Raw genomic sequence first — 22,464 nt, forward strand, 5'->3', positions numbered from 1 at the left:
AATTCTTCTTTAAAGAAAAAAATATATAAATGTAATAACACTACTTCTGTGCTTGTAATTTTTTGTAACACTTTCAAGATGTAATTTAGAAAGTACATTTATGTTATCTGAACTATTTCATCAATCAAGAAAATAAAATGCTATATGTAAACTACTTACCTCTTTAATTTTTGAAGCAAGTTCTTGCCTTTCTTTTGAAACTCTAGTAATTTTTTCATCTAACTCTTTCCTCTGGAAGAAATGAGAATGCCATCATTAAAACTAAGTTAGAATGGTTTCCAACAGACTACTTTACATTTCATGAGTGAGTCTAAAAATAGGTTATCAACCAAAACTCACTAGCCCAGCTTACTTTCTCTTTATCAGTACCATGTGGGTAAGAGTCAGTCAGGCCCAGATACAGCAGAGTGTCACCCGTCAGCTTGCTAAGCTCTCCAGCCTGGGGCATCACCCCTCCTCCTAGGCGGTCAACCCAGCCATCCTCCAGCCAGTGCCCAGCATGTGATATAGGCCTGGGAAACTGCAGGGCCAACACCTGCTTGGCCCTCTCAGAGTGCTTCCTTGGAACTGATGTATGGGGTGGAAGACCTCCTTCTCTGAGTTCTCAAGCTAGGATGGAGTACACCCGGGCTAGGCACTCTCTTAGAGAAGGAAAGAATGACTGACACACAAACAAAAACAAATCACAAGGTAGAAAAGTATCATTTTAGTCTCTGGATCTCTCCACATTGGAGCCAATTCACATGTGGCTTTCCCTGGTGTAAAAGCCAATAAATTTCCTTTGTGTTTAATCTAACACGAACTTGGTTTAACTCACCACTAAAAGATACCTAACAAATTTGGTGGCTCTTTAATAAAACATAACTTGGCCAGTGAGTCAAACTGGACATTCACTCACGCACACTACCTGTGGCAGCTTCAGAGCTACCAAAATAGCTACACTAAGAGACTACAAAATCAACAGTGTCTATTTCCTTTTTCTTTCTTTTTTTTTTTGTTGGTCATGGGGTCTGAACTCTGGGCCTGGGCACTGTCCCTCAGCTCTTCAGCTCAAGGCTAGTGCTCTACCACTTCAACCATAGTGCCACCTTCGACCTTTTCTGCTTATGTGGTACTGAGGAATCGAACCCAGGGCCCCATGCATGCAAGGCAAGCACTCTACCACTGAGCCACCTTCCCAGCCCCTTCCTTTTTCATAAAAAATAGCTAACTCCTGGGCTGGGAAGGTGGCTCAGTGGTAGAATGCTTGCCTCCCATGCACGAGGCCCTAGGTTCGATTACTCAGCACCACATAAACAGAAAAACCCGAAAGTGGTGCTGTGGCTCAAGTGGTAGAGAGCTAGCCTTGAGCTGAAGAGCTCAGGGATAAGCGCCCAGGCCCAGAGTTCAAGCCCCATGGCCAACCAAAAACAAAGCTAACTCCTGATACAGGCAAACTATTCCAGTACACATTTTTTTTTTCAGCCAGTCCTGGGGCTTGAACTCAGGGCCTGAGCACTGTCCCTTCAGCTGCTTTTGCTCTACCACTTGAGCCACAGTGCCATTTCAGGCTCTTTCCTGTTTATGTGGTAGTGAGGAATCGAACCCAGGGCTAGACAAGTACTCTACCACTATGCCACATTCTCAGCCCCACATTCTTATTTTTATATTTTGTCAGGTACTAGAGATTAAATTCACGGAGGGGCATGCACTTCCCAGGCAGACACCTTACTACCCAAGTCATGCCTTTAGCTTACCTCTTATACACCGTCTGTTTATATATACTTACTGACTGCTTGCTTGCCTGCCAGTACCAGAGATGTGAGTTAGGGCCTTGGGCTTGCTTGGCTTACACTGTCCCACATAAGCCACATCTCTAGTCTGTTTTTTTTTCTGGTTGTTTTGGAGATGGAGTCTTGAGGAGGTTACTGCCTGGGGCTGGCTTTGAACATGGGTCCTACAGATCTCAGCCCCCTGAGCAGCTAGAATTTAGGTATAAATCACCATGTCCAGCCATTGGTTTGAAAAGGGAGTTTTGTCACTTTCTTGCCCTGTCTGGCCTAAACTTCAGCTCTCAGCTCTACCTCCCAAATAGCTAGGATTACAGATCTGAGCCCAGCATTATACATTTTTCTCTCGGAATCATGCCATTCCTCAATAAAACAATGACATCAAATACTCACCAACTAGTTTGTGAAGCTATGGGTTTCTACTGAAATGTTTAGATACCTGCATCTCCCGTCCACCTCGGCATAACGCCCGCTGGCGGGAAAGCTCATCCAGCTGATGATCGAGAAACTCCTTCTTTCTATGCATCTCTTGAACATGAGAAGGTAAGTCTTTCTCTAATAAAATTAAAAGAATTACAGTAAGAACAACAAGTCATTTCCAAAACTAGACTACTTCTAAGTCCCCAAATTACTGTTAGTGCTCAGGGTTACATTTTACTGACTGAAGGAAATGGAAAAAGCACTATAATGTAGCATCATTAGTACTTACTCATTCTGTGGTTAACTTGGCTGTCCAAGCTGAACCTTAGGACCTCATTATTAATGGACTTTTCTGGACCCAGTCGTACTAAATTTATATCTCCACAGTTTCCTTTTGATAAAAATCACAAAAAGACAAATAAGGATGTGCCAATAAATCCTATCTGTCTCCGTACATTGTGTCTATTGTGAAGAAAAAAAATGCAGACAATTGAGAAGGAAGATAACACAAATGGTCAACTAGAGTCCAGAATCCACACTGAATACTTCCTAGACAGCATTTTGCTATTCTTCTTAACAATCCTCTCTACCTGGCACAAGCTAGCAGGATCACCAAGAGTACGCTGCAGGCTTACTTTCCTTTATACCTTTATACTACTGTTTTTTGTGTTTTTCTGCACTAGGGCTTAAACTCAGGATCTGAGCTCTTTCCCTTACACAGCTTTTCTGCTCCAGGACAGCATCTACCACTTGAGCCACAGCTCCACTTTGGCTGTTTTGGTAGTTAATTCAGCCTGGAAGACAAGACATGCACTTGGGAAAGCAGGAAAATACAAAGCTGAAGAAGACAAACTCAAAGTGAGGGGTGTAAAAAAAGTTAAGGCTAAGTACTTTCACTTCTTCATCACATGTGGGAGTACTCATCACTGTTACGTGAATCAACCAAGAGTTGTGACCATGACACAACATAATCTCTCTGCTCCATCTAGGGCAGGGTTATTTAATTCCTAGCTCACAGGACTGGGGTTGCAGCATAGTAAGCTACTATAGTAAGTAACTCCAGTGAAAACAGTCTCACTACTTTTGCTAATAAGCCCATGTTCACAGTTAGACCCACCTTTCCCTCACTGGGCAGCACTTCCTTCACTGGGCAGCCTGGGGCCAGGACAAACCAGCACTGTGGCCCACAGGAACAGTGTTGCATTCTATCACTGGCTCCCTGCACTTCTCTTGTCTGATCCCTTTTAAGTGGCAGACATGTGTGCCCAAAGTGCCCTCCTCCCTTTTATAGTGAACTCCTAACTGCACTCAGGATTTTATCGAAGATTCCTCACACAAATAAATCAAGGGTTCTTCTGAGGAATCTAAAAGCGCCGGCTTTAGCCATGGGCCTTTCGCTCTATTATCCAGCTGCTGACCTGCCCACTCCCTCATCAGACCATATGTCATGTGCATGTCAGGATTCACTGTTGAAACCTCAGTGCCTGGCACAGGGGGTATGTACCAACAAGTGAACCAAGCAAACATAAGCTCCAGCCCTGGGTGGAAGTTTTCCCAGGACTGGCTTGCTCTTTACTTAGAGGTGTCACAAAAACACCAAGAACAAAAACACTAGAAACCCACACTTAGTATCATACCCAAAGGATTTTTCTTATCTTTGCATTTTTCTTTGAATTCGAGGATGATTTTTTTCATAAGTTCATCAACGGCTGCATTCGAAGGTGCACACACAAGGACACGGTTTTGTTTGTTTTTCGCATTGGAGTTTTCATCAGAATGCCCCTTCCTCGGGTTCTGCAATTTGCCACATACCAAACACAAAGTAACGATGAACTCTATTATCTATTATTACACAGTTTTAAGGCTTTTCTCTACTATCATTACCATTTAAAGGCTCCTGTGATAACCAATAAATGTAAGAATCTTATTCTGACTTTAAAATTACTTCTACATGGAGACAGGAAGCTCACTAAAGAGCACTTGCTTAGCACACACTGCTGGATTTAATCCTTTATGTCAGTTTCCTGTGTGGAGACCTTTTACCACCCACACTCCCTGCAGCATTAGATTCTGTATATGCTTATTGTCATCTCTTTATTTATTTGTCTGTTAGGTGTTGGGGCTTGAACTCAGGGCCTGGGCACTGAGCTATTTTGCTCAAGGCTAGTGTTCTGCCACTTTGTGCCACAGTGCCATTTCCAGTTTTCCAGTGGTTAATTAGATATATAAGAGTCTCAGGGACTTTCCTGTTGGGAGCTGACAGTAAAGTTTAAAGATCATCTTGACCCTGGTGCTCACTTGAAGGCTCGTACAAGGAACTGGCTTACTTAAAAACACCAGGTGCCCGGGATTGCTTTGCTATGTCTGCAGTTTGTTTTACTTTCTACCAGTTGACCTTGTCTTGTTTTTACTGCACTCTGTTTTTACTGAAATTTTCTTTGTTTTTCTGGACTATTGTAACCTTATGTTACCTCTTGACTTCTAATAGTATACATTAGGGAAAGTTAAAAATAAACGGTGCTGCAGTCTTGAACTGCAGACCTCCCGACCCCATCCTTTGTCTTATGTCTTTATTTTTCCCCGTCCTCACCTCCTAATTCAGGATTCCCTTTCATTGCCGGCAGGCTCCGGCACTTTCCTGCATGTGCTGCCTTTGAACTATGATCCTCAGATCTCAGCATCCTGAGTAGCTAGGATTATAGGCATGAGCCATCAGGGCCAAGCATGAAGTTTTATTATAAATGCTCTGAGTCTTTCTTTAGTATCCAGTTACTTCAATCAATGTTCAGTCCAACCAACATTTAGTCCAAGCATACATCTCTGGTGGGTTTCTGGCATTAGACCTTGACCTACAAAAGCAGCCTGAAAAACTACCCTATAGTCCTGAGGATTTTTTTTTCCTGTGAAACAGTGCTTTCTGCTCTTTTCACTTCTTTTTTATTTATTTTTTGGGTCCGGTCGTGGGGCCTGAACTCTGGGCCTGGGCACTGTCCCTCAGCTCTTCAGCTCAAGGCTAGCGCTCTACCACTTGAGCCACTGTGCCACTTCCAGCTTTTTTCTTTTTGCTTATGTGGTGCTGAGGAATCGAACTCAGGGCCTCAGGCATGCAAGGCAAGCACTCTACCACTGAGCCACCTTCCTAGCCCTCTTTTCACTTCTTATGACCTGTCCCTCTCTCTGCCACCTCTTTTGCTGATATACTTCTACATAACATACAAAGTACATGCAGAAAAGAAAAGACTTGTTGGGAATGTGGCTTAGTGGTAGAGTGCTTGCCTAGCATCAATGAAGCCCTGGGTTCGATTCCTTAGTAGCACATAAACAGAAAAAGCCACAAGTGGCACTGTGGCTCAAGTGGTAGAGCACTAGCCTTGAGCACAGAGAGGCTTGGGGAACCCAGGCCCTGAGTTCAAGACCCAGGACTGGCAAAAAGAAAAGGAAAAGAAAAGGAAGACTTTAATACTATTTGTATGTCAGTGAACTTGAGGAGCTAAAGCAGTGCCTCAGTGGGACAGTGCAGCTGTGGCCGTCTCCACACCTACCTCTGTGAGTAAGCGGTACAGCAGACCAACAATAGTTTTTGATTTTCCTGTTCCAGGTGGCCCATGAATCAGACAGATTTTGGCAACTGATGGTGAGTGTTTCACCATGGCATATGCAGTTTCTATTGCTTTCTTTTGATCTTCATTGAAATCTTTTAGGTAGTTAATCTATATACAAAAAGACATTGTGAGAGGTTTGTTCCCCCACTCCTACCCATGGTATCATATGAGAAAGGTAAACATTCAATTTTCAGATTGCAAAAACCATTTGGTGATGGCCAGGCATAATCCTGAAGTGGCTAGAAGTGACTAATCTAAGGGAGAGTTTCACTACCACAAAGAACGGTAGTTATGAATTGCTAACTGGTGTCACTGGCTTCAGTTCACAACTGTAACTACATTTTTGTTTGTGATTCTTATAAGGACAATCACAAGCCTGGCACCAGTGGTTCATGCCTTGTAATCCTGCCTGCTCAGGAAGCTGCAATCCAATCAAGAGTCAAAGCCAGCTTGAGCAGGAAAGTCCATGAAATTCTTATCTCTGGCAAAAAGGGGCAAGTTGAACTGTGGCTCAAGTGGTAGAGTGCCAGCCTTGAATGAAAAAGCTGAGTGACAGCTTGATTTCAAGCCCCAATATTTACAGAAAAATAAAAATGATCATAAATTTCATTTACTAATCTATACTTTTCTTCTATCATTCTTTCTCATTGTATCAGTTATCTCTTTAGATAGTAAAAATATTCTAAGAGCATTGCCTCATAATATAATAATCATGAGTGGAAAACATAAGTTTTCCAGGTCAGATCTGGGTCTAACCTTTAGTTTTTTTCTTTTAACTTCAATTTACTTTCATACTAAACTCCTAACCTCTCTGAGCCTCAACCTCTGCCACTCCTTGACGATGAGAGCTGACAAGAGATAATGCATACAAAAGCCCCAGCGCATGATGGGGCTCAAAAATACCAGTTACCCCTGTCATTTCTGTTTTCAGCAGTTTACATGTGAAAAACACGTTCACGGAAGATGACAACTTCACCTTTGCAATTGTACCACGACCAGTTTAAATCCATCAAGGATTCAAACACAAAACTCACCGCACTAAATCTGAGACTCTGCTCCTGAATGCTGGAGCCTGCAGTGCATGGTGCTTTTACCCTACCTTCCCCTCCCCGAAGGAGGAGGGCTGACACCAAACATCACTGCACATGGACGTGTCTTCTCGTACACATAGAGGAGCATGGAGCAGCTTCAAATGGGACACTCCCCTCCTGACAACACATGTTCTGACTCTCCCTGGCACCATCCAATCAGCACTCACAATTCTCTCAGAGGACATAGCTGGTAGATCTTTGGTACAGAAGTCCATGGGATTTGGATTCAGAATGGCTCTGGCCAGTTGGTTCCGACCACTCAACAGAGACATGGCTTTCAATTTCCTCTGTGTTGTTACCAGGGAACTGATTACAACACATTTCATAAGTTCGTTTAAACTGGCTGGCAAGTGATCTTGAATCTGGATGGAAAGGGAACACTCCGATTTCCTACTGCGCACTATTGACAGGAAGAAGAAAAGGCAATTTCAGTTACATGTGAAGAATGTTATCCAGTTAAAAAGTATATTCGTAAGTACTTCATAACTTTCATGTTTCTATGATTTAAATAGCTCACTCAATAAATGTTTACTGAATGCTTCCTAAGAACCAGGCAGTGTTTCTGGCCTGAAGAGACAAGTTTCTAGAAGAGGGAGGCAGATACTAACTAAACAAGTCAGGCATGCCAAGTACTAATAGCAGCAAGCAGAGAAGGAGATGAGAAGCAATGGGGATGCAGACAGCCTGCTGGTCCAGGAGGTCTTCCTGATGAGATGTACTAAGCAGAGACTGAAGTAAGGAAGAAAGCAAGGTCTTTACTAGGGAACAAAGACTGCTATAGGCAGGCATAAGCTACAAAAACCATCACACAGACATGCGTTAAAGCATTTTAGAAGTAGGGAGAAGGCTACTAGAGCTAGAAGGAAAAGCCAGAGGACATGTGCTAGGAGATCTAGTGTAAAACACAGAGGACATTGTAGACCACAGTAATGACTCCAAATCCATCCATTCAGATATAAAGCAACAGGACAGCTGTGTGTAGGGAAGCAATATGCTCTATCGTGCACACTGAAACCAATTACTTTTAGGCTAAGTGCATGCTCAAGCAGCAGAGTGGCTACCTAAGCAAGCACAAACACAATATCCAGTTCAAATTCCAGTTCATGGGAAAAGTAAAGAATCACTTATGAGGCCACTGCAGCAATTTGAGTAAGAGCTTAGAAACAGGATGCAGTAAGTGGAGCTGTAGCTCAAGTGGTAGAGTGCTAGCCTTGAGCTGAAGAGCTGAGGGACAGCGCCCAGGCCCAGGGTTCAGGCCTCACGACCGACAAAAAAAAAAGGGGATGCAGTAAGTAAAGGGGATGACTTTATTTGGGGTGTGCTGCAAGGAAGAGCAACATAATGTTGCATTCTTAAGATGCTTCTTGCTATTTAAGATGTGACGCAAAAAGGAGAAGGGACAGACTCACGAAGACATAAAATAAAAATGTGAACTTAGCCGTGCACCGGTAGCTCACGCCTATAATCCTAGCTACTCATGAGGCTGAGATCTGATGATCGCAGTTCAAAGCCAGCCCAGGCAGGAAAGTCCGTGAGACTCTTATCTCCATTAAACCACTAGAAAACTGAAAGTGGCACTGTAGCTCAAGTGGTAGAATGCTTGTCTTGAGCTGAAGAGCGCAGGGACAGTGCCCAAGCCCAGAGCTCAAGCCCCACGACTGACAAAAAAAAAATGTGAACTTTACCTAGTGGGCACTGGTGGCTCATGCCTATAATTCTAGTTGTTTAGGAGGTTGAGACCTGGAAGATAAAAGTTCAAAGCCATGCAAGAAAGTCTTAAGCTGGGCACTGGTGGCTCATGTCTATAATCCTAACTCCTCAGGAGACTGAGATCTAAGGATCAAAGTTCCAAGCTAGCCCTGGCAAAAAATTAACCACTCCAATTAACTCCTCAAACCTGAAAGTGGGTCTATGGCCCAAAGTGGTAGAGTGCTAGCCTTGAGCTAGCTAGCACTCAGGCCCTGAGTTCAAGCCCCACAACCAACAAATAAGTCTTCAAGACTTTTCTCTCCAGTTAACCAGCAAAATGCCATAGCAGAGGTGTGGCTCAAATGCTAAAGCACCAACTAGGAGTAAGAAAGCCAAGTGAGGGCTCAAGACCCCCCCCCCCCCCCAAAAAAAAGAGATAAATAAACAGAGGTCTTTTTGAAACCAGTTCTGGACTGATCACTTAACAGTGACAACAATCTTGGAAAGACCATTTCACATTCCCCAGCCCTTGTTTTGGATGAATTAGAGTTTTGAAGATTATAAGGTTCCTCACACAGCAGACAGAGGTGCTTATAAAATTCAAGCTAACATCATTTTGAGGAGAAATCCTGATAAAGCAATGGTTGGCAGCTAGGGAAATGAGATTTTCCCCAAGTTCTACGGTTTAAAAATGGTCTAGATCATAACCAGCAAAAGGACAGATGAAAAAATGCACCAGAAGAGGACATTTTAAAACATTTGAAAATACACAGAAGTTTAGGCTAGGAAAAGTAGAGAAAGGACTCTTTTAATGTTTGGCAAGCATTTATATTAGTATGAAAAGGATAAAAGTAGGGAGAAAAAGATAAACATTTCCTGTTACTTCTCCTGTAAAAAATGAAGGAGTTGTAGAGACTCAGAGAACAGAATTTAGCCAGAAATCAACATAGTAAATACCTGTCTGGAAAATATGTGGCACATCCAGGGCATCTAAAGCCCAAATCTACCCACAGTAAGGAGCAGATAACCTGTCAACTTATTACTTACTGAGCGCAGTGCGACGGAACTTATGGACATAGCCACAGTAATACATATGGTGGTCTGCCACGCTGCCTCTCTCCGTGTCTTTCTTCTCTCCACTTAGTCTCCCACAACGCAAAAACACCAAATCATTTTCCTTGGGATGAAGCTGTTTAGCCAATTCACTTTCATCCAGATAAACTATATAAAAAATAAAATGTCAGCATTTACATAACAGATTTTAGATAAGATTTAAAAGAAATTGAGGAAGTGGCACTGTTTCTCAAGTGGTAGAGTGCTAGCCTTGAGCTGAAAAGCTGAGGGAGCCCAGACCCAGAGTTCAAGCCTCATGGCTGACCAAAAAACAACAACAACAACAAAAAAGAAAACTATTACAGAAGATTAAGCACTGGTGGATCATACCTGTAATCCTAGCTCCTCAGGAAACCTGAGGATTGAGGGTCAAAGCCAGCCCAGGCAGACAAATCTACACTGTTACCTCTAATTAACCAGCAAAAAAGCTGACAGCAGAGATGTACTTCAGTGGCGTAATGCCAATCTGAGCAAAAAAGCTAAGCTGCAGTGTGAGGGCCCTGGGTTCAAGTCCTACCAGCACACAGATACATATACCTACGTACATACCTACATACACACATACATGCAATAAATATAACACATATACATACACACAACTACTACAAAACCAAAATAGAATAATATTGAGAAATTGTTCATTTTTTTAAGGTATATTCTGGTTTTATTTTATCAAAATAAGGTCTTGCTATGTAACTAAAGCTAGCCTAGGGCTGGGAAGGTGGCTCAGTGGTAGAGTGCTTGCCTTGTATGCATGAGGCCCTGGGTTCAATTCCTCAGTACCACATAAGCAAAAAGAAAAAAAACAGAAGTGGCGCTACGGCTCAAGTGGTAAGCGCTAGCCTTGAGCTGAAGAGCTGAAGGACAGCGCCCAGGCCCAGAGTTCAGGCCCCACGACCGAACCAAAAAAAAAAAAAAAAAAGCTAGCCTGGAACTTACTGTGAGCCCATACTATCATAATCCTTCTGAATTGGCCTCTTGAATGTTGCTGGGATTACAGGCATGTACCGCCATGCCTGACCTTATTCTTGGCTTTTAATCATGAGATTCTTTCATTTGTCCCTCACTTAAAAATGCAAGGAGAGGGGCTGGGAAGGTAGCTCAGGGGTAGAGTGCATGCCTTGCAAGCATGAGGCCCTGGGTTCGATTCCTCAGCACCACATAAACAGAAAAAGCTGGAAGTGGCGCTGTGGCTCCAGTGGTAGAGCACTAGCCTTGAGCTGAAGAGCTGAGGGACAGTGCCCAGACCCAGAGTTCAGGTCCCATGACCGGCAAAAAAAACAACAAAAAAAAATGCAAGGAGAAAATTCAGAAACATCTAAGTACATACAAGAATTTAAAATCTATCAATAACATTTTAAACAAAGGAGACAGGGTAATTGTAAAGTAAGAGGAATGGAAAAATAAAGCAAGATCAAGAATAAAAAAGTCCAGTATCAGCTGGACGCTCCTAGCTACTCAGGAGACTGAGATCTGAGGATCTCAGTTCCAAGCCAGCCAGGGTAGGAGAGTCTGTGAGATCTCCAGTTAACCCCAGAAAACTGGAAGTGACGCTGTGGCTCAAGTGGTAGAGTGCTCTCCTTGAGCTGAAGAGCTCAGGGATAGTGCCAGGCCCAGAGTTCAAGCCCCACAATCAACAAAGGAAAAAAAAAAAAAAGTCCAGTATCAATTGCTGGTTTAGCAGTAACACTTATCTAAAGCACTAAGTGCTGGGATGAGACAGACTGAAACACTTAAAAAATTAAAACAAAACAAAAACATAACCATCGCAATATGTGAAAAAACTAAACTCTGAATAACAAAACTTCCAAGGAAAACCAAAGGCAATATAAATCAGTGGAAAAACTTTCAACACATTTTTGTTTTTATAAGCAACCAGAAGATAAATAAGAGTTGCAAGGAAACTTCTATTACAGAAAACTATAGGAATACCCTCCCCAAGGCTACAGAGATCAGTGTTAACATGGTGATGAAAAGTGAAATTTTGCCTGGTGCAGGTGGCTCATGCTTGTCATCCCAGCTACTCAGGAGGCTGAGATCTGAGGATCGTGATTCAAAGCCAGCCCCAGCAGGAAAGTTCCCGTAATACTCTTATCTCCAATAAACTACCAGAAAACTGGAAGTGGTACTGTGGCGCAAGTGGTAGAACGCTCACCTTTGAGCTGACGTGCTGAGAGACAGCACCCAGGCCCAGAGTTCAAGCCCCACGACCAACCAAAAAAAAAGTGAAATTTCATAACTTACATTCTCATGTAGGGGACACTACAGACACACAATTCAACTTTTGTACATAAACACATTTATTTATTCTAAGAATTTAGCTTAGGAAACCTACACCTGAGAAAATTCAAATGATGGCATCTCCTTTTCAACAGAAATCTCCAATTATCATCATGCACACTCCAGGCTACATAAGAAAGAACTTACCCACAAACTCCCAGCTTTTTTTATAATCAGCTGCAAGCTTTTTTAGCTGTACCTGATAGCAATTATCTTTATTGGGAGAGTTGATCCATTCCTGTGCCATCTGTATAAAGCAAAAGAGCAAATGAAGCAAGCAGTACATTCTGGAAAGCTGTGCTAAATTTAGAGTAAAATTTTTCAGAACAACAGTAAATCCAGAACCCAGAATTCCAAGGGACAACCAATAAGGATCAATCAATTAATCCGTGGAAGTCTAATGAAGTTGTCTAGAATGGTCATGTCCAATTTTTTGCAATGACCTAATCAGCAACAGTAAGTGGATAAACAAATGGGAAACACTAGATACTGGGATTCTTATTTGACAATAAAAAGTGAGAAAATATTGATATACACTACCAAGAAACTACAGTTAAAGGGTGGTGGAAAGTTCCAGATACGTGATGGTCCAGAAAGAGGAAATGTACAGAAAGCAGCCTAATGTGTATCTGGAACTAGGAAATGGCTCAAGAGTCTGTGAGGGCTATGGAAAGGTCCTAAAATTGGACTGTGGTAACAGTTATGCAACTGAAGATCTAGCTTTGAAAAAAATCATCTAAGTCCAGTAACACTTCCAACAGAATTAACACTGATGATGTACCTCAATAAAAAGGGGAAACATTTGTCCATGTTTTGATCCAACCTTTTCTGCTTATGTCTGTCTGCATTGTTTCAAATCTTTTTGACTCTTTATATGTGTACCTGTGGCAGACAGCATTACTGCAGGAACTTGTCTAATAAAGGTCTCAGTGTAACCATTTATGTGTATACTTGGTTCAGGTGCATTCCCTTGGCATTGAGTGCTCTATGATAACATTAACTTAAAGAGTGGGGATGAGGAGCTTCCCGGTGGAGCACAGGGGTCAACAAGCCTCCCCTTCCACAGAGCTTCTGGTGTCTTTTTTTTTCTGTCGGTCTTGGAGCTTGAACTCTGGGCTTGAGCGCTGTCCCTCAGGCTGGATTTGAACTATGATCCTCAGATCTTAACCTCCTGAGTAGCTAGGATTACAGGCGTGAGCCACCGGCATGTCTGTTTTAATACTACCTATAACCAAATACAGATTACAACTTACACCTAAAAACAAAATCTTAAAGAGTGAAACAAGAAAGCTGGTCACCAGTGGCTTACACTGTAATCCTACTCAGAAAGCCAGCATCTGAGGATCTTGGTTCAAAGCCAGCCCAGGCAGAAAAATTCACAAGACTTACCTACAACTAATTTCCAAAAAAATTAAAAAGCAAAGCTCCAAGTGGAGTTATGATTCAAGTGGCAAAGTGCTAGCCCTGAGTAAAAAAGCTCAGGGACAGTGCCCAGGTCTTGAATTCGAGTGCCAGGACTGGCGCAAAAAATAATCATTAAGAACTGGGTTAGACCATACTATTGCCACTGTTTGGACCATATCTTTCCCAAAGGGCAGGTTTGACCTGAGGGCTTCACCCATGAGTCATGACCCCCAGCTCTTTCCTACTTTAGTTATTTTTCAGGTAAAGTTTAACTCTAGGCTAGCGTCAGACTGTGATGACAGGTACACACAGGTACACAGCTGATTATTTTGCCCAGGCTGGCCTCAAAACACAATCCACCAGATCTCTGAAGTTATCTCCTGAACAGCGGATATCTAAGCACATTTGGCCTTTACTGTATAACCATGGAGAGAATTATTCCTTAAAAACATAAAAACATACGAGGTTTTATCTGCCATCCTGAGCCTCTCTGTTATTCATCCCCTTTCACAAACCACTATTTTGAAGTACACACTACAGCCGGTTCTAGTTCATCCATCATCACTATGTAGTTCCTGAACATGTCTGTCACACCTCTAAGGAAACCCTACCACTAGTCAGACTCTTCCACTCCAGACATTCCTGACAACTACGCATCAGCTTTCAGTCTCCGTGAACTGCCTATTGTGGATGGATGGACTCTTTCCCAGGTGACCTCCTGTGCCTGACTTCTATCAGGAGCACACTGTTTTCACAGTTCACTGGTGAACACACACCAGAGGACCACAAAAAAAAAAAAAAAAATCACCTCAATATTCCTAGTCCTATTTTTTTTTTTTTTTGTTATCGGTGGTGGGGCCTGAACTCTGGGCCTGGGCACTGTTCCTCCACTCTTCAGCTCAAGGCAAGCTCTCTACCACTTGAGCCACAGCACCACTTCTGGATTTTCCTGCTTATGTGTTGCCTGAAGAATCCAACTCAAGAGCTCATGCATGCGAGGCAAGCTCTCTACCACTGAGCCACCTTCCCAGCCCCAGTCCTATTTTAATTAATTAATTAATTTTTTTATTTTTTATTTTTTTGGGTCCGGTCATGGGGCCTGTACTCTGGGCGCTGTCCCTCAGCTCTTCAGCTCAAGGCTAGCAAGGCTAGCGCTCTACTACCTGAGCCACAACACCACTTCCGGCTTTTTTCTTTTTGCTTATGTGGTGCTGAGGAATCGAACCCAGGGCCTCATGCATGCAAGGCAAGCGCACAACCACTGAGCCACCTTCCCAGCACCCAGTCCTATTTTTTTTAAACAAATAAAAAACACAGAATTTGTCCCTAATATACACCTTTATCCACCATGAAAACGTCAAAAACAACCTTTGAAACACAGCTGAATGCTTCTGCTCAAGAATTATTTGCTGTTTCTCTAAGCTGGGTTGTTTCGGTTTTGAGATAGTATCTCTCTAAACAGTGGCCTGAAACTCAACTGATTTCGCTGCCTCAGCCTCCAAAGGGGTGGGTAGACTCCAATGGCATGCTACTGTGCCCAGCACTGAGACGCCATCTGAACTGGGAACCAATAACTGGAACTACAAGTTTTATATTTTATTTGGCCACCCTATCAAAAAGCAAAGAGAAGAGATAGAAAGGGGGAAGAGGTAGGTATAGGAAATTAGAAAGAGAACTCTTATGACAGAAAGTTAAGAAGACAAACATGTCAAGAGAAATTTAGGATTGTCCTGTTGTTCAATGTAATTTATTCCTGGCTACTTATAAAGAAAACTACAGTGCCTCTCTACATCCTTTCAAAACAATGTCAACAGAGTGCAGATGAGATATCTCCTCTGGGACCTCGGCCCTTCCCTGGCACTGGCACACACCTCCTCCAGTGCCACCTATCAACTTGGCCCATCAGCCCCCTCCATCTGTAACTATACTACTGGCATCCACAACTGGGCCGGGCACTACTGTCTGCTCAATATAAAATCCAAATGCAACAACTAAGCCAAACAAAGCACTTGAACTGTACTCTAATCATCACTCAGCAATAAAGAACGAACAACTTGAAAAGGTCTGCAGAGGCCAAGAGCGGAATGCCACTTACTGTTTCAAAAGTATTCAATATCATCAAGGGGAGAAAAACATCAAAATACTCTGTACAATCTTGAAATCTGACAGGCACAGATCTTGAGATGCATTGACAAAGACTCGACGGTGCCCCGCACTGACCAAAGTTCAAAAACATCTCGTATTTCCACTTTAAGACCTCTTTAATGAAGGTGTCAGAGATAGACTGTGACGAAGAGAGCGCGTTTGCAGGCGAGGAGGCTGCTGGCGGAGGTCTGTAGGCTGACCTGAGGGCGCTGCTGGGGCTCTGTGGGTTGAGAGCACTGCGCAAGCTCTTCACTTCAGCCACCGGCTTCTGCAATACTGCGGAGGACTGGGGCATTTTCAGAATTGACTGTGTTGGCTTATTTCTTAGAGTTGATGGGATTGTAGTGTTGTCCAGAGACCTGGAGAGGTTGGCAATCCGTGAGCTACCACTTGAGCTGAAAACCTTAGTGGTGGTAGGTCTCAAAGGCCTGACTGCAGAAAGAGGCAGGCCAGGTTTGCGGAAGACATTGTCGTCTGCTGTTTTAGCTTCTGAGTGCTGTGCGCAGTACTCACTCTGGGCTTTTATGGTTTCAACACAGTCTTTGTACTTGCACTTAGTGTCACTCGAAGACTCCACGTGAGGTGGATGCACAGCATCTTCTGTCGGAAGCGCATCTTCTCCGGGAATCACTTCAATCAGGTGAGCGTAGTCAGTGTCCATCTGTGAACATAAGTCCATGTCTTCAGGGTCATTTTGTGTCAAATATAAATTGTCGTCATCCATGTCGCTGCCGGAATCCAGCTCAGACTGGTTCACAACTGCCACCTGCCCGCTCCGTCCGGTCAAATCACCGCCTCCAGGGCTCTCTGCAGTCGAGGCAGGCATGTCACTGTCTGGCATCCTTCCATTCTGTGCTCTAGAATCACAGTAGTTCAGAAGACAATCATCACTGGGCTCCTTTGAAGCGCGCTTTGCTGGCGGTGTTTCTGCTTTGGAGGATGAGAGGTGGAGGAGCTGTTTTTCACCGCTGTTGGCAAGCACCTCTGTGCCTTTCCCGGACTCATCTGGTCTGCCAGACTCCGGCCTCACAACATCTACACTCGCAGCCACGGGGGACCTTGTTCTCTTAGCCCGGGTACTTTCACTCACCAAAACGTCTTTTCTATTCTTAGGCTTTGCCTGCCTTTGTAGCTGAACATCATCCTGGTCGGGCAGCAGTTTCTTGTTGTTTTTGACAGGAAGAGTCTGCGGAGAAACTAACTTGGCCTTTTTTCGGGTCTCCACAACCCCAACACTTTTGCCATGATCCCGTAACTGCACCAAGTAGTCTAAGGAGCGCTGGGACAGCTCGAACGCCTTCCGAGGGGCTTTCTTCAGACCCAGTTTCTCAACGGTTGAAGCTGGCTCGGGACACTGGCGGAACTTCTTGGGTGGCACAACGGCAGGAGTTGTTCTGCAACTCAGGTAATGGGAACTCTTGTTCTGCCCTCTTTTAGATTCAGAATGTGTCTTCTTAGGCGTTTTGGAGGCTGGGACCTTCCTGATAGGCTTGGAGTAAGTCCGGAGCTTCGGCGAGGACCTCTTCAGTGCAGCCAGACTGGGCGTGGCGGTCTCTGAGGCCACAGCGTGCAAGTCACTGTCATCATGAGACTGCTCCTTCTTTCTAGAAGATGAAGGCCTTAGAGGGTCTTTGGCCACAGGTTTTTCATACTGTTTTCTCCTAGGTTTTTTGACTTCCATTTCACACAGTTCCTCATCTCTACTATGTGGCTCTGCCCGTTTTGTGCTGTCCTTCTCAGCCTCAGCAGACACATGTGCCCCACCTGAGCTTCCTCCCACCTCCTCAACTGAATCCTTGCTGCCTTCTTCTTTATGATCCTGCCACACCGAAAACACCTCAGAGGCACTTTCAAACTCAAAAAACTGTGAATCGGACTCAAGTAGAATGGACTTTGCATCTTCCTCCTTTATAAACTTCTTGTCACCACTAGCATTTGCATCCGAGTCACACTGGCCTGGCACTTCCTTAGTGCTGCTTACTGTGTCCTGGTTGGTGTGTTTCTCAAGTTCCAGAAGTTCCTCGTCGTCATCAGAATCTGAAATGACGATCACTTGCCCATAGCTGGTATCTGCAACTCTGTTCTGGTTAGTTGTGGAACATCTTTTGTCATTTTTTACTTTTCTTTCTAGTTGGGGTGAACTATTTCTGGTTGAATTTGATGGAAATTTAATAACACTGGCTTGGGCCACTACTTTGTGGAGGTCTCGGTCCACCAGGCAATCTGTTCCAACAGTGGGCTTGTGAGTAGTGTCAGAGGGCTCGTCCCTAGTAGAGGAGACCCAATCTGCACTCTTACTTGCTTCCGTATCTCTTGACTCAAGTACAGCTGAAGGATGTTGAAAGGGAGACAGAGTCTTTGTCATGTTGGTCATGTCTGTACTCGATACCACCCCTTTTCCACGTCTTTCCTGTATCTGAAAACTCTTTTCATGAGGCGAGTACAAATCTAACTCTTCACTCTTCCATTGTTTCTTTGTCAGCAATAAATTGTCTTCAGGCTTTTGTTCTCCTTGCTCAACATCCAGCATGGCTTCAGGGTCTGCAGATGGATCACACGTGACGCTGTCTCCTATCGCAGAGCTCTCTACCTCGGCATCACGGTCACTCTTGCTTCCTTCTGCCCCAGCAGCATGACTGAGTGAAGTACTCCTTCTAGGCTGCTGCTTTATGACACGGAACAGCTTTGCACATATTTCATCTTTATGCACCTTATTCTTTGGTCTCGAGGTTTTACCATGATCATCCGTTAAAGCAGAATCCTCATTTGATGTGGACACTTTTTCTAGAGAATCAGTGCTAGAATCAGTCAACAAGTATGTTGAAACAATTACTCCTCTGTCAGAATCCCTTTCTGGGCCACTTGTTGAGGTGCATACAACTTTCTCCCTGGCAGACTTCTGTTTCCCTCTACTGGGTTTCACTTGCTCTCGAGCTCCTTTGGTAAAAAGGCCTTTACTATTCTGCACTAAGTGTGACTCGGATGGGAGTTGATCTTCCTCATTCAGATCCTTGGGGTAAGTGTGCTTCACATCCTCCCATTCTATGTTACCCGCTCTGCTCAATGGACTCTCTTGCACTTGATAGGTCTCCATTTTGATCGGTTCTTTAGTAAATGTTGGACTACAATTTTCCATACCATTCGTGTCTTTTTTGGGTTTCTCTATTTCTTCATTTTCTTCTTTAAAAGACACAAGCGGGCTTTTAGAAGCAGAAGTCAGGTCCACTGGAGTGCTACATGGAGAGGCTTTGCCTTTTATGTTCTTAATAATTTGTTTTAAGCAAGTCTGTAACTCACGGGTTTCCTGATCCGTCAACTGCCAACCTAGAGACAAATTTCCTCGAAGGAATAAGTTAAGCTTATTCCAGAATCGCTTGCAAAGAGCGTGATGGCCAAGCTGGTAGCCTTCTTTGAGAAGACTCCTAATGAGCTGCACACAAGCAAGCTGCACAGAGTTAGATGGCACCGAATGCAACGACAGGGAGGACATCATCGTTGTTCCTTTGGAGAAACTTCCAGGTGATTTCTCAGAAATCCGTGCGAAGGCTGTAGTGGGAAGCTTGGCACATTTCACAACAGCTTCCACCCATTTCTGGGAACTAACCCACAGCAAATGCAAACATTTCTTATTTCTGTGCAGTTCAATCACAGACACCAAAATCAGGAGAAAGAACTCTGTGACTTTGTCACATCCTGCATCTGCGTGGTTGAGGACATTCTTGACTTCAGAGTACAGGTGGTGAATAACTTCTACTATGTAGGCCACACCCAGGTCCTTCAGGTCCATGAGAGACTGGACAAAAGGTATGAACCACAGAAACGTGCTGTTATGGACACGCATGTCTTGACCGATATCTGACTGGAGCACGTTGGCTAATGTTTCCATTTCTTCATACATATTAGGACAATAATCTGGGCAAATGGCTGATCTCCATCCTGAATCCTACAATAAAAAAAATGTTCAGAGAAACAAATACCACAACAGGTTTTAATGCTCAAACTGGAAACAATATACTCCTCGCCCTCAACACTTCTATTTTGGTCAACTGTGTATTATTTCTAATAAAGCTCCAAGAAATAGAAAATACAATCATGAGAGTTTGGACATTAGTTTCATGACCTTTAGCCTTCTTCTCATCAGCCAGCTGATTATTGGTCATATCACCTCCCCCACCCTCTAGCCTTCCATCTTTCCTACATTCACTTTGGCACATCCAAAGTGCAAACTATAGTGTAGGCCATTTTCCCTGTGTATCTAGTCACTGAGCAACCATAAATCAGCAACCATTAATTATATAAAACTGCACTATCTGTAAAACCACAGTATCATCGGGATTTTCAAGGTTCCATTTCGACTGTTTGGTTCTATCTCCAAGGTTCTATTTACCTTCTTGGTCTTTTCAGGATTGTAATTGTACACAATCTGGCTGCAAGTAACCATATCATCCGAGTACGGTTCCGGCTCTACCTTTGTCCTTAAAATATTAAGAATAAATAAAATCACTAAAATGAACGTGGGGAAAAAAGTCCCCCTGTTAAATCAGATGCGACAAACTTCCTCACAATGATTCTTTGTCGTCAGTCCTGGGGCTTAAAATCTGGGCCTGGACTTTGTCCCTGAGCTCTTTAGCTCAAGGTGAGTGCTCTAATACCTGAGCCACAGTCCCATTTCAGGTTTTCTGGTGGTTAATTGGAGATAAGAGTATCATCGAAGCCGGATGCTGGTGGCTCATGCCTATAACCCTAGCTACTCAGGAGGCTGAGATCTGAGGATCGCAGTTCAAAGCCAGCACAGGCAAGAAAGTCCATGAGACTCTTATCTCCAATTAACCACCAGTAGCAGGATACAAAAAAAAAAATCTAACCAAAGATGTAAAGGACCTATTTAGTGAAAGCTATAAAAATCTAAAGAAAGAAATCAAAGAGGACACTAGGAAATATTAGACCTTCCATGCTCTTGGACAGAAAGAATCAACATTGTGAAAATGGCCACACTGCCAAAAAACGATAACAAATTCAATACAATTAACCACTCAGGAAACCAGAAATGGTGCTGTGGCTCAAATGGTAGAGCACTTGCCTTGAGCTGAAGAGCTCAGGGACAGCGCCCAGGCCTAGAGTTCAAGCCCCACAACTGACTAAAAACAAAGAGTCTCATGGACTTTCCTGTGTGGGCTGGCTTTGAACCGTGATCCTCAGATCTGAGCCTCCTGAGTAGCTAGGATTATAGGTGTGAGCCACCGGTGCCCAGCTACAATGATGTTTTTTTGTTTTTTTTAAGACAGAGTCTCACAATGTAGCCCAGGCTGGTCTGAATCCCATGATCTCCCTGCCTCTGGTTCCTGAGTGCTGGTATTACAGAGTTATTACCACCACACTCTAACTAGAGATTGTTTTGAAATCCTAACATTAGCTTCACTAACCTCACAGAGCTGTTCCGTATATTTTGGATCTCTCTGTTATAGCTCACATTGTTGATGATGGTTTGAAATGCTTCAATAGGATCGATAAGTTGACCCCAGACCTTAGATCCAAGCCGATCCAGAATCACCATGAAACAGTGTAAGGCTGGCCAGAAAGGATCCATGCTATCATCTGAAATACAATGCAACAACTTCTGAATTACAAATCAATTACAAAGACTAACTAAAAGTTACTAAAGAATGCCAGGCGCTGGTGGCTCACGCCTGTAATCCTAGCTACTCAGGAGGCTGAGATGTGAGGATTGCGATTCAAAGCCAGGCTGGGCAGGAAACTCCATGAAACTCTTATCTCCAATAAACCACCAGAAAACCAGAATTGGCATTGTAGCTCAAGTGGTAGAGCCCTAGCCTTGATCTGAAGAGCTGAGGGACAGCGTTCAGAGGCCCAGAGTTCAAGGCCCATGACCGAAGGAAAAAGAAAAAAGATATTAAAGATTAGCATTTACACTGATGATTAAATCAAAGCAGCAATTTAAGTAAATTAACAAAATTAAGTAGTTTAAGGAAAAATAATATCAGCTTTTAGAGACAGAGGTTGTATTTGTTTTTTGTTTGTCGGTTGTGGGGCATGAACTCTGGGCCTGGGCTCTGTCCCTCAGCAATTCAGCTCAAGGTGAGTGCTCTACCACTTGAGCCACAGCACCACTTCTGGTTTTCTGAGTGGTTTACTGGAGATGAGAGTCTCACAGCCTTTCCTGCCCGGGCTGGTTTTGAACTGCAATCCTCAGATCTTAGCCTCCTGAGTAGCTAGGATTATAGGCATGAGCCACCGGCACCGGGCTGAGACAGACGTATTTCAAAGCTGGCAAATTTTCAATTTTTCGAATATTACCATCCCTCTGTAATATAATTTTAGATATAATTGTATTATTATTAAGTATTATACAGAGGGGTTAATATTTCACAATTCATGTAATGCATATACTTCTCTTTTGGACAATACCACCCCTTCTTTCGCTTTTCCTCAGATTCCCCCTCCGATACCTGCCCACAAGTTGCATAGTTCGTTTTCCACATAGCATATGATTGCATTTGTTCACCCTTCCTTTCTGTATCCCTCTTTACTTCCTCTAAGAAGCAAAAAAAGATAAGAAACACACAAAAACAACACCAGCACCAACAACATAAATAACCCATGTTCCCATTTCCTGGAATACATTTCAATAAATAGTATTTTACTTGTTCAGGAGAGTTACACCTTTAAGTTCATCTCCTACTGGTATTCTCCTTCAGTCTGTATGTGAATGGCTGGAGTTGTGTATAGGTTGTCATGTCGACTTATATTTCAGATCTATACCACATTTTTTGGATCCACTTACTTACTGTAGGGCATCTGGATTGTTTCCATAACTTGGCTATTGTGAATAGTGCATGAACATGGGTGTGCAAGTGTCTTTACCGTGTTCTGAACATTTTGTGTAGATGCCCAAGAATGGTATCTCTGGGTCATAGAGAAATTCTATGTTTA

The 22,464-nt window shown here is 43.4% G+C and overlaps 1 protein-coding gene across 4 annotated transcripts in view; it reads right to left on the reverse strand.

Annotated features, from left to right (window-relative positions):
- The window catches only part of Setx (senataxin), a 70,285-nt gene that overhangs the window by 18,957 nt on the left and 28,864 nt on the right, over window positions 1-22,464 (reverse strand). For 3 of the 4 annotated variants that reach the window (XM_042680965.1, XM_042680964.1, XM_042680967.1), the window contains exons 8-18: window positions 20,937-21,108; window positions 19,901-19,988; window positions 15,464-19,456; window positions 12,112-12,211; window positions 9,619-9,792; window positions 6,891-7,282; window positions 5,732-5,899; window positions 3,827-3,983; window positions 2,479-2,580; window positions 2,209-2,324; window positions 160-231 (exon numbers count right to left, since the gene is read on the reverse strand). In XM_042680965.1, the coding sequence (XP_042536899.1) occupies window positions 160-231; window positions 2,209-2,324; window positions 2,479-2,580; window positions 3,827-3,983; window positions 5,732-5,899; window positions 6,891-7,282; window positions 9,619-9,792; window positions 12,112-12,211; window positions 15,464-19,456; window positions 19,901-19,988; window positions 20,937-21,108 (5,534 nt within the window). The remainder of the gene's footprint in view (window positions 1-159; window positions 232-2,208; window positions 2,325-2,478; window positions 2,581-3,826; window positions 3,984-5,731; window positions 5,900-6,890; window positions 7,283-9,618; window positions 9,793-12,111; window positions 12,212-15,463; window positions 19,457-19,900; window positions 19,989-20,936; window positions 21,109-22,464) is intronic. The other variant, XM_042680966.1, reaches the window with a different exon arrangement.

This window comes from Dipodomys spectabilis, unplaced genomic scaffold (genome assembly GCF_019054845.1).
Source record: "Dipodomys spectabilis isolate Male_0828 unplaced genomic scaffold, ASM1905484v1 ptg000067l, whole genome shotgun sequence".
NCBI classification, from domain to species: Eukaryota; Metazoa; Chordata; class Mammalia; order Rodentia; family Heteromyidae; genus Dipodomys; species Dipodomys spectabilis.